Below are 13496 nucleotides of genomic sequence, written 5' to 3'. Positions count from 1 at the left end.
TCGGAGACGCGAGCTCCTCAATTAGGCATGATTCAGTATCTGAGGGAATGTTAAGAGGGTGAGGCTGGATTGCTAAACATTAGGTCCTCTGATTTCCTCCCTGGACGAGGAGAAAGGCACAGTTGTTTAGCCATGCCAGGGATAGCATTGGAAGTTCCCAGGCTAGGGGTCGAATTGGAGCTGCGGCTGCTGGCCTGCACCACAGCCACAGCCATGCTAGATCCGAGCTGTGTCTTCAACCTACACCACAGCTCACAGCCGTGCCGGATCCTTAAGCACGGAGCAAGGCCAGGGATCAGACCGCATCTTCGTGGATACTAGTCTAAGATTCTTAACCTGCTGAGCCACGACAGGAGCTCCATGTTAATAGTTCCTTATATGCTCATTCTTAATTAGTTTGTGTATAAATTTCCCCTTTTTACTTACTGATGGTTTTATTTCTATAGCATGATTATTTTCCTTTTAAAAAATTCATTTCCTGAAGCAAAGTTTTAAGTGCATTTCAGCTGTAAGTAAGGGGAAACTCCTGCTGATGTGCCACAGAGGCATCTGCTGTTTATCTAGTGAGGGAGGCAGACCGGGGTCAATGGCCTGGCCCCTTGGAATCTTGTGCTGTACCCTCTGTGTTGTTGGTGATGCCTTCTCTTGTGGCTGGCAAAATTGCCACCTCTCCCAGTGCTGTATTTTCTTTCTTTCTTTTTTTTTTTGTCTTTCTAGGTCTGCACCCGCGGCATACAGAGGTCCCCAGGCTAGGGGTCCAGCCCCAGCCGGAGCTACAGCTGGTCTACGCCAGAGCCACAGCAACACCAGATCCGAGCCGCGTCTGTGACCTACACCACAGCTCATGGCCAGATCCTTAACCCACTGAGCAAGGCCAGGGATTGAACCCTCAACCTCATGGTTCCTAGTTGGATTCGTTTCCGCTGCGCCACAAGGGGAACTCCCAGTGCTGTATTTGCACATGGCAGAATACAAAATGGCAAGCCAATGGACTTCCCGTGTGGTTTGCAGCAAAACTGCAAGCCGAGAGGTCAGAGGCAAAAGGAGTTTTTCTTCATGTGCTTTCCCTTTTCAAGGAGGAACAGTTTCCTAAAAGTTCCAGCAGACAGTCTCCTTCCACCTTATGAGTGAGAACTGGGTCTCGTGTCCATCCCTGTCAAAACGGGATGGTTTTGCTGTGATCCGCTTAGACCAGTCATGATTCCTGAACAAAATCTGAAAGAAGAGAATGGCTGCTAGGCCACCATCAGTGTTTGCTGCAAGCAGTGGTATCCCGTGTCCTGCTGCTCCATGCACGTTTGCCGGGACAGCTTTGGGGCACTTTCGGAACCTGTGGGTTTGGAAGAGGAGAAAGGGAAGAGGCTTGGAGAAATAGGAGTATTTCTTCTACTCAAATCTGGCCTGTTACAGCACTGTCCTCATGGGTCTTCCTTTTATTACCTTCATAAACCCCAGGCACTTAAGTCCTCCCCCCACCCCAACCCCCCGCCACCCCCACTTCACTCTTCCGTAAAGGAAACCCCAGCTCTCTTCCTGTTCTTCCTCCCCCTCCATTGCTCTGCTCCCCCCCTCCCTATTCCCAAGGCTCAGAACTTAAGTTCAGCTGCCTGTGACTTCAGTAGTGCCTGGGGGTGGGGTCAACCTTTGGAAGCGTTTATATTTATAACTTAATCGGAAGAGGCCTCAAGGGTAAATTTGTCCAGCCTTACCCCTGGTACAGTAATTCTCTCCAAAGCATCCTTGACCGTGGTGCTTAGACAGCTACGGGAAGGGATTCAGAGTTTGGGGCAGGCTCAGATGTCTCGATGGCCCTCTGGCCCCACTTAGGCCCTGGGAACATGTTCTGGCCTGGTCTGTGTGCTGGCCTCAACTTGGGAGGGCCGTATCTGGGTCTCACTTGGGAAGCACAGCCCCTGGGCTTTCCAGCTGACCCCTGTCAGGGAGAGGACGCTTGGGCTCCCGGAATGGAGAGCGCTTTTGGACAGCAGTGCAGGGTGGCTTCCAGTGGAGGAGCTTTTCAGTAGCGCACGTGGATGCCGTTTGCACTTCGTACCGTGTCTCTGATGTTCGTTTGGTGAAGAGCAGACCATTTTCTTGTGTTATTTCATGTTGGAAAAATGTCCCATCAATCGTTAGGCAAGGTCACAATGAGTTGTCAGACAGGGTTGGAGGAGTCTCAGAGATCATTTAACATAGGTCATCGTTTTGAAGTGGTGAGCTTGTGGTGTAGCTGGATATAAAGTCTTGATTGTGCGTCTTTCAGTATTCTTTAAAACCTAGAGACCTTAATTCCTTGGGATCCTCTGTTAAAATGTCAGAGACTCCTTAACAGACTTAGCTCTTCTAGATAAAGAGACCAAAAATAGTTTGTATAAAAAATTTTGGCCAGGAGTTCCCGTCGTGGCGCAGTGGTTAACGAATCCGACTAGGAACCATGAGGTTGCGGATTCGATCCCTGCCCTTGCTCAGTGGGTTAAGGATCCGGCGATGCCATGAGCTGTGGTGTAGGTTGCAGACACGGCTCGGATCCTGCGTTGCTGTGGCTCTGGCGTAGGCCGGTGGCTACAGCTCCGATTCGACCCCTAGCCTGGGAACCTCCATATGCCACGGGAGGGGCCCAAGAAATGGCAAAAAGACAAAAAAAAATTTTTGGTCAGAATTCCCGTCATGGCTCAGTGGTTAACGAATCTAACTAGGAACCATGAGGTTGAGGTTTCAATCCCTGGCCTTGCTCAGTGGGTTAAGGATCCGGCGATGCCATGAGCTGTGGTGTAGGTTGCAGACACGGCTCGGATCCTGCGTTGCTGTGGCTCTGGCGTAGGCCGGTGGCTACAGCTCCGATTCGACCCCTAGCCTGGGAACCTCCATATGCCACGGGAGGGGCCCAAGAAATGGCAAAAAGACAAAAAAAAATTTTTGGTCAGAATTCCCGTCATGGCTCAGTGGTTAACGAATCTAACTAGGAACCATGAGGTTGAGGGTTCAATCCCTGGCCTTGCTCAGTGGGTTAAGGATCCAGCGTTGCCATGAGCTGTGGTGTAGGTTGCAGAGGTGGCTCGGATCCCGAGTTGCTGTGGTTGCTATGGCTCTGGTGTAGGCTGGCGGCTACAGCTCCAGTTAGACCCCTAGCTGGAAACCTCCATGTGCTGTAGGTGCGGCCCTAGGAAAGACAAAAAAAAAAAAAAGAGTTTCTGTCATTAGATAATTTTACTGTGCTTTGGTTTTTTTGGTCCCCCCCAGCACCCAGTTTTGGTTCTTTTTGCTTTTCAAGGATTCTATTGCTATATGGAGCTCAGAGATTCTTTCCTTAGCCATGTTCAGTCTACTAATGAGCACATCAACGGCATTTTTCATTTCTTTTACAGCGTTTTTTTCATCTAGCATTTCTCTTTAGTTCTTTCTTGGGATTCGTGACTCTTTTCTTGCGTGCTGCCTGCTTTATTCATTAGAGCCCTAGCATATGCACCATAGTTACCTTACATTCCTGGACTGCCCATTCCAACAAGCTTGCCCTGTCTGGCTGTGATGCTTGCTCTGTTTCTTCAAATCATGGTTGTTTTGTTGTGTTTTGTTTTTTTTCCTTTTTGGTATGCCTGGTAACTTCTTCTGGATAGCTGGACATGGTGTACCAAGTAAAAGGTACAGCTTTATTTTATTTTATTTTATTTTTGCTTTTTGGGGCCACACTTGCTGCATATGGAGGTTCCCAGGTTGGGGTCTAATCAGTGCTACATCCGCCGGCCTACGCCACAGCCACAGCCACATGGGATCCAAGCCGCATCTCGACCTACACCACAGCTCATGGCAACGCCAGATCTTTAACCCACTGAGCAAGGCCAGGGATCGAACCCGCGGCCTCATGGTTCCTGGTCAGATTCGTTTCCGCTGTGCCTCGATGGGATCTCCTGAAAGGTACAGCTATAGATAGACCTTGGTTAATGGGGTGAGATGTCGAGGAGGGAGGTGTTCTGTGTTCCGTGATTAGGTCTCAGTCTTTTAAGGAGCCTGTGCCTCTGGGCTGTGGACATCACCACTGTTTTTCAGGTGTTTTTCAACCCCCTCCTGGGGACAGGATGGCTAAAGTGGGCTTGAGTTGGGTCCTTCCCTCCCCTGGGACGGGTAGGCTGTGATCATGCCCAGCAGGTGAGGCTGTGGTTAACTTGTTTCCCCCGAGGGCAGGCCTTGTCATAAACAGAGTTCTCTGGCTTCTTTCCGAACTGTTCGCCCCCCCTTGCCGGAAGCACCGAGGGTATTTGCTGCAGTGTTTACTGTGGGAACCTGCTCGGGCTCGTGGAGCAACGGCATTCCCTGGGGTCAGCCGCAGGGTTGTCAGCGCTGCGCCCCGGTGGCCCCTCCGTGGCAGTTCTGGTTCTGCTCCCCCAGGGCCGGTAAAGGCCTCCGCTCTCTTCCCTCAAGGGGGCAGCAGTTTGCCTTGCGTCTGTCTGCCCCTCTCTTAGGGATCCAGAAAGAATTGTTGTTTTTTCTCAGTCCCTTCGGCAGTTTACTTGTTAGCAGGGCGTGGTGACGTCCAGATGTCTTACATGTGGAACCGGAAACCAGGAATCTCATCAGCTAATTTTAGATGCTGCATCAGGAAATCTTTAACTTTTTGCTTTACTGTCCTCCGTCCCGATCAATACACCGAATGCTGCCAGCTTCTCTTATTTTGCTCCTTAAAATAATGTGGAGTTGTTTCGTGGGTTTTGTTTTTAATCATTTTGCCTTTACTCATGGGGTGGTCTCTTTGTTTTGTTCCAGATCACTGTCATCTTCCTGAAAGACGAGGAGGTGTATTCTTTGTCTCTCATCATTCAAAGCAGTGTTGGGGGCCTTCTGGTTTTGATCGTGGTTATAGCCATCCTAGTCAAGGTCGGTTCCGCTCACCTTCCTCACGGCTCTGGTGTCGGGCACAGTCCTCCTTGGCACAGCCAGCCCCTGTCTTAGAGCAGCGGCCCTGGCCCTGCGGGCACTGTTCCCTCTTCCTTCAGCTACGCACCCGTTGAGGCAGCACTTGATCCTTTAACCCACAATGCAGGGCAGAGGATTGAACCCGCGCTACAGTGACCCAAGCCTCTGCAGTAGGATTCTTAACCCATTGCACCACAGAGGGAACCCTGGCCTTCTCGTTTTGTTTATTTATTTGTTTTATTTTTTTGCTTTTTGGGGCCACACGCGCAGCATATGGAGGTTCCCAGGCTAGGGGTCTCATTGGAGCTGAAGATGCCAGCCTATGCCACAGCCACAGCAACACAGCATCCGAGCTGCGTCTGTGACCTACACCTCAGCTCACGGCAATGCCGGATCCTTAACCCACAGAGCATAGGCCAGGGGTGGGACCCGCAACCTCATGGTTCCTAGTCAGAGTCCTTTCCGCTGTGCCACAACGGGCACTCCCCTGCCTTCCCATCTTAAGGGTCAAACTCTTTCGCTGCTGTTCGAGACCGTCCATTCTCTGGCCTCTGCTCTCTCCACGCCTTAAGTGTTGCTTTTTGCTCAGCACGATAAACGAAATCGGTTTGTGTGCTGTGCTTGCAGCGAGGCTCTCCACACCCACCTCCCTCGCCCCTTCCTTCTCTTTGACTTGCTCTCACTCTTCCCTTCACACTCAGCCCAGAGATTCCCGAGTCCTTTGAACTCCCCTCTGGAAACCCTTCCCAGTGGCCGTCGCCACACTGTGTTGTAACTGCTTCCTTTCCTACTAGACTGTGGGCTTCTCGAGGCGGGAGGCTGTACTGGATCTCTTTCTAGCCTCAGCCTGGTCGATGGAGCACCTTTGCATGAGCAGATCCTACGGCCAGGGAAACTGGAGGACTTTGCAGAATTACGTTCAAATGGGTTGACGTGCCCCCGGGTTCAGAGAAGGTGGAAAATCCCTTCTGACTGGGGCCTTTGCACGGGAGAGGCTTGTGGACAGGCAGGATTTAAGATGGGTCTCTCGGTGGTGGGAGTATCGGAAGATTCACGGGAAGCAGAGACGCGGAGGAGCACAGAGGCCGTTTTGGCAGCAACCAGATAAGTTGTTTTCCGAACCAGATGCATGGTTTAGGCCTGTAATTGGACTTCTCTCCCTTCGTTTCAGTGTGGCTTTTTTAAAAGAAAATACCAACAGCTGAACTTGGACAGCATGCGGCAGTCCCAGCTGAAATCAGACAGTTTGCTGGAAGAAGAAAATTAGGACCAGCCTTCTCATTCATGGAGAGTGTCACCCACAGTCCTGGAGCTTCTAGAGACTTGGTGATTACTGCGCAGTGCTTGGAAAAGTACTGACTGCTTTTCCTTTGGGATGATGGAGGGCAGGATCTAACAGATTGTTAGTAGAATGTTGTTTTTTAACCATGCGTTGTCCCCCAAGTGTCTGTGTATCAGTTCAGAAAAGAAACTTGGCGAGCATTTGGTATTAAATAAATAAAGTCACAGTGTTTTCTTTACAGCAGTGCCTTTAGTGTGTAAATGTATCATACTTTGTGATTTCTTTTTTCTCCCCTCAGGAGGAGGCTCTACAGCATTTCCCAACCTTATTTGTCTAAGAGTGTTTATTTTCCTGCTGTTTCTATTAACGCCTTCCAGAATGGTGTTCCATGAAGTACAGCTTGGGGGACAGTGGACAAAAGCAGTTCCTAGCCTAGCAGTTTCAGAGCCCAAGATATGGCCTGTTACTTCAAACGAGGCCCCCCCAAAAGCACTGCCAGAACAGATGTAAAAAGTAGAAAAACACAGGTCACCAAAACAGGAAGGGGAAGGGAGAGGAGGAGGCCAGGACTTCGTCCTGCAGCAGCAGCAGCATCGTTTCTGTTGGGTGTGAGCAGGTCTGCACGTGTCGACCTAACATCCTGTCTCTCATCCGGCCCTCACCCAGCTTCCTGCTGAGTGAATTGCTCAGGGGACCTTGGTGAATGCGTCCGGGGAGCAGCAGGAGCTGGAACCTGGCCTGGGAGTTGGGAGCACAGAGATGAGGGCCTAGTTACAGGCTAGTGTTGCTCTGAGCATCTTATTTTATTTAAATGCCCCATGCTGGTAACACTTGGCCTCATCGCTCCACTCCCAACTCTACCAAGCGGTATAAAAGTCACTGCCAACAGGTAAATGGCGCAGAAGGATGTGATGTAGAAGGCAGTCCTGTGATCCCTCTGTCTTCAGGGGCTTTCGTTATTATTTCTTCCGAATTTTAGTGTTTTCTGAAACCTATGTGGGTGTAAGGTGTCAATTAGGGGATTTAACCTGTGGTTTGTTTGTTTATTTTTCTTCAGAAGCATAACTAATTTTTGCAGCACCACCTGCAGAAATACGTAACCACCTCCTCTGCTCGTCCTTGCTCTCCCAGTATCAGGCGCAGGAAGGTGCTAACCATCTCCCAGACTCCCTTGCAGTGTAGGTTTTAGTCTCTCTTTTGCATGAGACTAGAAGGTGGAAAGATGGGAGAAGGCTTCCTTCTGCTTCTGGCCATGTGGTGGCATCAGGTGAGGACAGGCCCCTTAGTGGCAGTGTGACAGTGTGGGCTCCAGCTCTGGTGGGGGCTTCCTGCTACTCCTGACCTCTGGGTGACCTCAGCCTTCTTGTTTATTGGTTTTTGGTTTTTTAATATACTTTATTTTAAAATTTATTTTTGGTTTTTTTTGGCCTTGCTGTGCAGCAGCTTGATGTGGGATCTCAGTTCCTCAACAAGGCATTGAGCCCAGGCCACAGCAGTGAAAGCACTGAATCCTAACCACTAGACCACCGGGGAACACCTAGCCTACTCCTCTGTGTTTGTTTTTTTCCTTTGTCTTTTGTCTTTTAAGGCCACACCCATGGCATATGGAGGTTCCCAGGCCAGGGGTTCAATCGGAGCTATAGCCTCCAGCCTACGCCACAGCCACAGCAACGCCAGATCCGAGCCATGTCTGTGACCTACACCACAGCTCACGGCAGTGCTGGATCCTTAACCCACTGAGTGAGGTCAGGGATCGAACCCGCAACCTCATGGTTCCTAGTTGGATTCGTTTCCACTGCACCACGATGGGAACTCCTCATTTTTATTTATTTATTTATTTATTATTATTATTATTTGTCTTTTTGCCATTTCTTGGGCTGCTCTTGCGGCACATGGAGGTTCCCAGGCTAGGGGTCCAATCGGAGCTGTAGCCACCAGCCTATACCAAAGCCACAGCAATGCGGGATCCGAGCTCCTTCTGCGACTTACACCACAGCTCACTGCAACACTGGATCCTTAACCCACTGAGCAAGGCCAGGGATAGAACCTGCAACCTCATGGTTCCTACTCGGATTCGTTAACCACTGCGCCATGATGGGAACTCCTCGTTTTTATTTTTAAAAAATTAGTCTTTTTCAGATAATTCTTAGTTTCTGTTTTTTGTTGTTGTTGTTGTTTGTTTTATTTGCTTTTTAGGTGCGGTACCTGCAGCATATGGAAGTTCCCAGGCTAGGGATCAAGTTGGAGCTACAGCTGCCAGCCTACACAACAGCTCACAGCAATGCCGGATCCTTAACCCACTGAGCAAGGCCAGGGATCAAACCTGAGTTGTAATGGATACTGGTCTGATTTGTTTCCACTGTGCCATAATGAGAACTCCTCTTAGTATGTTTAAGATTGAAAAAAACTTCCTTTGAGCTTTTAATTTAAATATCTAGGTTAAGTTGGAGAGAATTGTTATCTTTATAGTATTGTCTTCTTACTCAGAAATAAGGCATTGCTTGGAGTTCCTGCTATGGCAGAGAGGGTAAGGGTTTGGCATTGTGCAGCTGAGGTGTAGGTTGCAGCTGCAATTTAAACTTGATCCCTGGCCCAAGAATTTCCATATGCCATGGTGTGGCTGAGAAAGAAAAAAAAAAAGACATTTCTCCACTTGCTGAGGTTTTTTAAAAAACCCTGCAGCAAGATTTTGTAGTTTTCTTCTTCAGAGAGGTCTTAATTTATAGACTTTAATTTCTAGATGCATTGTATTTTGTATTTATATACATGTGTATGTATATATATTTTATATATTTTTTGTCTTTTCAGGGCTGTACCCACTGCATATGGAAGTTCCCAGGCTAGGGGTCGAATCAGAGCAGCCTACATCACAGCCACAGCAACACCAGATCCAAGCAGCATCTGCAACCTATACCATAGCTCATGGCAATGCCAGATCCTTAACCCACCGGTTGAGGCCAGGGATTCAACTTGTGTCCTCATGATTACTAATCGGATTCTCTTCCGCTGAGCCACGATAGGAACTCTGGTATTTATGTTTTTTTATTGCTACTGTGAAAAATACCTTTTTCCCCCTGACTTATTACAGAGAATTTGTATTTAGAACAGTTGGTTGTTTTGAATATTTTATCTTATTTGCCATCTTAATGGACTCTGTGTGTTTTTTTTTTTTGTTTTCATTTTTTAAAGTTTTATTGCAGTGTTGTTAGACTCTGTTTTTTTTACAGCTTTCCTGTTGACCCTCTTGAATTTTCTAAGAAGAAAATCCTACCCTCTTTCTGATATTTATAGTCTTTTTTCAACCATTCTTTCTTTGACTAGAGCTTGTAAGACTCTGAGAAGTTACCTCTGTGCCCGACTTTATTTTATTTTTTTCTTTTTACCTTTTCTAGGGCCACTCCCACGGCATAGGGAGGTTCCCAGGCTAGGGGTCTAATCGGAGCTGTAGCCGCCAGCCCACATCACAGCCACAGCAACTCGGGATCTGAGCCGAGTCTGCAACCCACACCACAGCTCACGGCAAGGCTGGGTCTTTGACCCACTGAGCGAGGCCAGGGATCGACCCCTCAACTTCATGGTTCCTAGTAGGATTCTTTAACCACTGCGCCACGACGGGAACTCCGGAACTGCCTATTAAGGTATGTACATTGTTGTTTTAGACATGGTGCTATTGCATCCGTAGTGGACTACGGTGTAGTGTAAGCATAACCTTTATATGCGCTGGGAAACCAAAAATGTGTGTGACTGGCTTTTTTGTGGTATTTGCTTTGTTGCGGTGATCTAGAACTGAGTCTGCAATAACTCAGGAGCATACCTGTATGTTTCTTGGGTCGTTTCAGTGAGATTTGCCTTTGAAGGAAAAGAAATAGGTAAGTTTGCTTAGATATTTCCCTGTTGTGTTTAAATTATCATTATTACAGGTGATTTGCAATCCCTGCTTTTATCCCTTTTTTAATCGCAAATAAGACCCTGCTTCCTGTCAAGCCTGTATTGACCATCTATGAGTTATTGACTGAGCTGAGCTGATTGGATTTAGGCCTATGTCACTGTAGTCAGAAGACTTGAGAAGGAAGCAGTCTGTGAGGAGGCAGAGGCTTAAAGAGAGACGTAGTTAGATGGTAGACATTCGTGTGCTGTGGCTTGGGCCACAGCTTTGCCTGCCTTCTGAAAGATGCCTTTCCCATTTCCTGTTCACCGTCTCCTGCCTGGGAACAGGAAGTGCCAAAGCTTGCATAGATCCAAGGACAGTGGGTCTTGTCGCAGAGCCACTGTCCTGGCCAGAAAAGGACCTCGATGGGGCCAGTTGGACACTAGCACGGGGAACAGTTCCCCTTGTAGTTTCTGTTTTCATTTTCCCTGTTAGAGACCGGTGAGTACTGATTCCAGTAACCTTCGTCTCTCATGATAACATCTGAGCTTTGAATTTGACTGTTGGAGGGATGAAATGGGCAAATGCGAAGATCTAAATTGGTCAACTCTTTAGGCTTAATTAGATTTGAGAAAGAGCCATTCCGTTCAGCCAAGCCTCGCAATCTAAAATTAGCTGCACTCGTGGACTAGTCCATGCACTTCTTCTCTCCTACCCTTACAAGGAGGGGTATGTGGTTAAGATACCCCTCAGTTTTAGGTATTTTGGGGTCTTCTAGCTATAATTATAACCTTGGAATAGTGCCATTACTTTTAACTAAGAACAGATTTAGTAAAGGGAACCAAAGGAGTTTTCATCATCTCAGGAATTGCAGTTCAAATGTCAGAGCTCAGGAGGTTGCTGGATGCACCTACATAGGCAGTTCCCAAGTCCAGTTGACTTGACTTTATTTTGGTTAGCGGAAGGACATTCCAAAGGGTACGTAAGAAATATGTAGCTAGGAGTTCCCGTCCTGGCCCAGCGGAAACGAATCTGACTCGCATCTGTGAGGACGCAGGTTCAATCCCTGGCCTTGCTCAGTGGGTTAAGGATCTGGCGGTGCTGTGGCTGTGTTGTAGGCTGGCAGCTGTAGCTCCAGTTTGACCCCTAGCCTGGGAACTTCCGTATGCTGTGGGTGCTGCCCTAAAAAAAAAGAAAAAGAGAAAGAAAGAAATATATAGATACAGCCTCACAGTAAGATCAAGAGTGGAAAGTGAAAATTTGCCATAGTCACAGCCTCGCCCCATCCTGTACCCCACCCTTTTTGGCTGAGGCAAAGTGCTGGAGCGTGTGTCCTTCCAGGGCGTGTTCTGTGCTTTTGTAAATATTCACATATATACAAGTACATAGGTTTGGGGAGGGGGGTTGTGTGTGTGTTTTACATAAACGAGAGCAGAAATTCTGCCATTCGTGATCATTTATGACCGTTTTATTTTTGGGCCATGCCCGCAGCAAACAGAAGTTCCCAGGCTAGGGGTCCAATTGGAGCTGTAGCTGCTGCTCCACCACAGCCGCATGGGATCTGAGCCTCGTCTGCGACCTACACCACAGCTCATGGCAATGCCAGATCCTTAACCTGCTGAGCGGGGCCAGGGATAGAACCTGTGTCCTCGTGGATACTAGTCGGGTTCTTAACCTGCTGAGCCACAACGGGAACTCCCGTTTGTGACCATTTTCTAGAACCCAGTGTCAGAGACAAAATGCTGCTGTTGCATGTGAGGGTGTAGGGTAGGGAGACCTGATAGCTTGAGTCAGTGTGTCTTTGGGGAATTCACAAATTTGTATAGCTCATTGCAGTTTGTAAAGAAGCCCTTTCAGCTTTTTCCAAAAGCGGAGTAAAGACCTTTTGGTCATTGCTGTGCAATATGCCAAGTAGCTTTCCAGACTCAACAGTACGTGGTTAGCAGCCGCCTGAACGTGCCACTGGGCACGTAAGGGTGATTTGAGATCGGTAGAATCAGAGAGCGGTGTGCTCTCCAGAGTGGGGGACTGAGTCTTGCAGACTCGCTGGTGGGCACTAGGAAGCAATAGTCATCACTGGTCTAAAAGAGGAACTCTTCCTAAGTTTCACAAGAAGACAGGACCACAGTGCCAGCCTCCAGGAGAGCCGGCTGGAGGCTCTGCTCCCCCTCCCTCCTCCCGAGGAGAGGATTCTGGGTAGCTCCCAGGACCCGGTAAAACCAGCTGCAGCCCTAAGGGCAGAGAGGGGAGGGCATGAAGGCCAGCTTTCTGGGGTTGCCTCCTCTCTGTCCAGGGCGGGGGAAGGGGGCCTCGTCTAGCCCTGCCGAGAGCTCCGGCAGATGTCCTTGGGCTCTTGGCCTTAGATTCCTGGGTTGGACTAGGAACCACTGGCCCACTTTGGTTCTGCAAACCTTTTATATTTCCTAGTCTAGGGAAAGGCTACCAGCCTTAACTCCTGGATTCTGCACTGGGGCTTGGAGTCCCTAGCCTCCTAGATAAAGAACTCACCAGTAGATTAGCTAGTTAAGGACCAGCTAGTACCTCTAGGTCAGGGGTTTCTAACTCTTTAGTGTGCCATAAAGCCCTTTGGTGGTTTGGTGATGCCTAGAAACCTTCTCAGATTATCTCCAAACATTCTATTATGAAAATGTTCAAACATACAGAAAAATTGCATTCTACACTGAATATTTGATTTATTCCATTAATACTTTACTATGCTTGGAGTTCCCATTGCGGCTCAGTTGTTAACGGATCCGCCTAGGAACCATGAGGTTGCGGGTTCGATCCCTGGCCTCGCTCAGTGGGTTAAGGATCCGGTGTTGCCATGAGCTGTGGTGTAGATCGCAGACGCGGCTTAGATCTGGCGTTGCTGTGGCTCTGGCATAGGCTGGTGGCTACAGCTCTGATTAGACCCCTAGACCCCATGTGCCATGGGTGTGGCCCTAGAAAAGGCAAAAAGACCAAAAAAAAATTTTTTTTTACTATGCTTGTTTTATCACATATTTTTCCATCTATTCATCCATCAACTTGTTTTTATTTATTTTTAATTTTTGCTTTGCTTTTTAGGGCCGCACCTGTGGCATATGGAGGTTCCCAGGCTAGGGGTCGAATCGGAGCTGTAGCCACTGGCCTACACCACAGCCACAGCAACACTGGATTCTTAACCCACTGAGTAAGGCCAGGGATGGAAGCCACATCCTCATGGATCCTAGTTGGGTTCGTTAACTGTGAGCCACGACGGGAACTCCGGAAACATCTATAATTCTGTTGGTTTTAAGGTGCAGGTACTGCTAATTCTCCTTTGGTTTGTTGCCTACATTCATAACGGAAGGAAATGGTACATTTCAGTTAGAGCGCAGTAAAAAATATGGAATCTTTTCCATCCAACTTCACAGATCTAGTCTGTATATGCTGAGGCTTTGTGTTTTTTTTTTTTTT

The 13496-nt window shown here is 48.3% G+C and overlaps 1 protein-coding gene across 1 annotated transcript in view; it reads left to right on the top strand.

Moving 5' to 3' along the window:
* Positions 1–6433, top strand: part of ITGAE (integrin subunit alpha E) — a 68093-nt gene extending 61660 nt beyond the window's left edge. The window contains 2 exon segments of the mRNA XM_021067683.1: positions 4759–4869; positions 6080–6433. Coding sequence (XP_020923342.1) covers positions 4759–4869; positions 6080–6175 — 207 coding nt within the window. The 3' untranslated portion in view covers positions 6176–6433.

Source organism: Sus scrofa, chromosome 12, assembly GCF_000003025.6.
Source record: "Sus scrofa isolate TJ Tabasco breed Duroc chromosome 12, Sscrofa11.1, whole genome shotgun sequence".
NCBI classification, from domain to species: domain Eukaryota; kingdom Metazoa; phylum Chordata; class Mammalia; order Artiodactyla; family Suidae; genus Sus; species Sus scrofa.
This window is presented reverse-complemented; position numbering and strand designations above follow the sequence as displayed.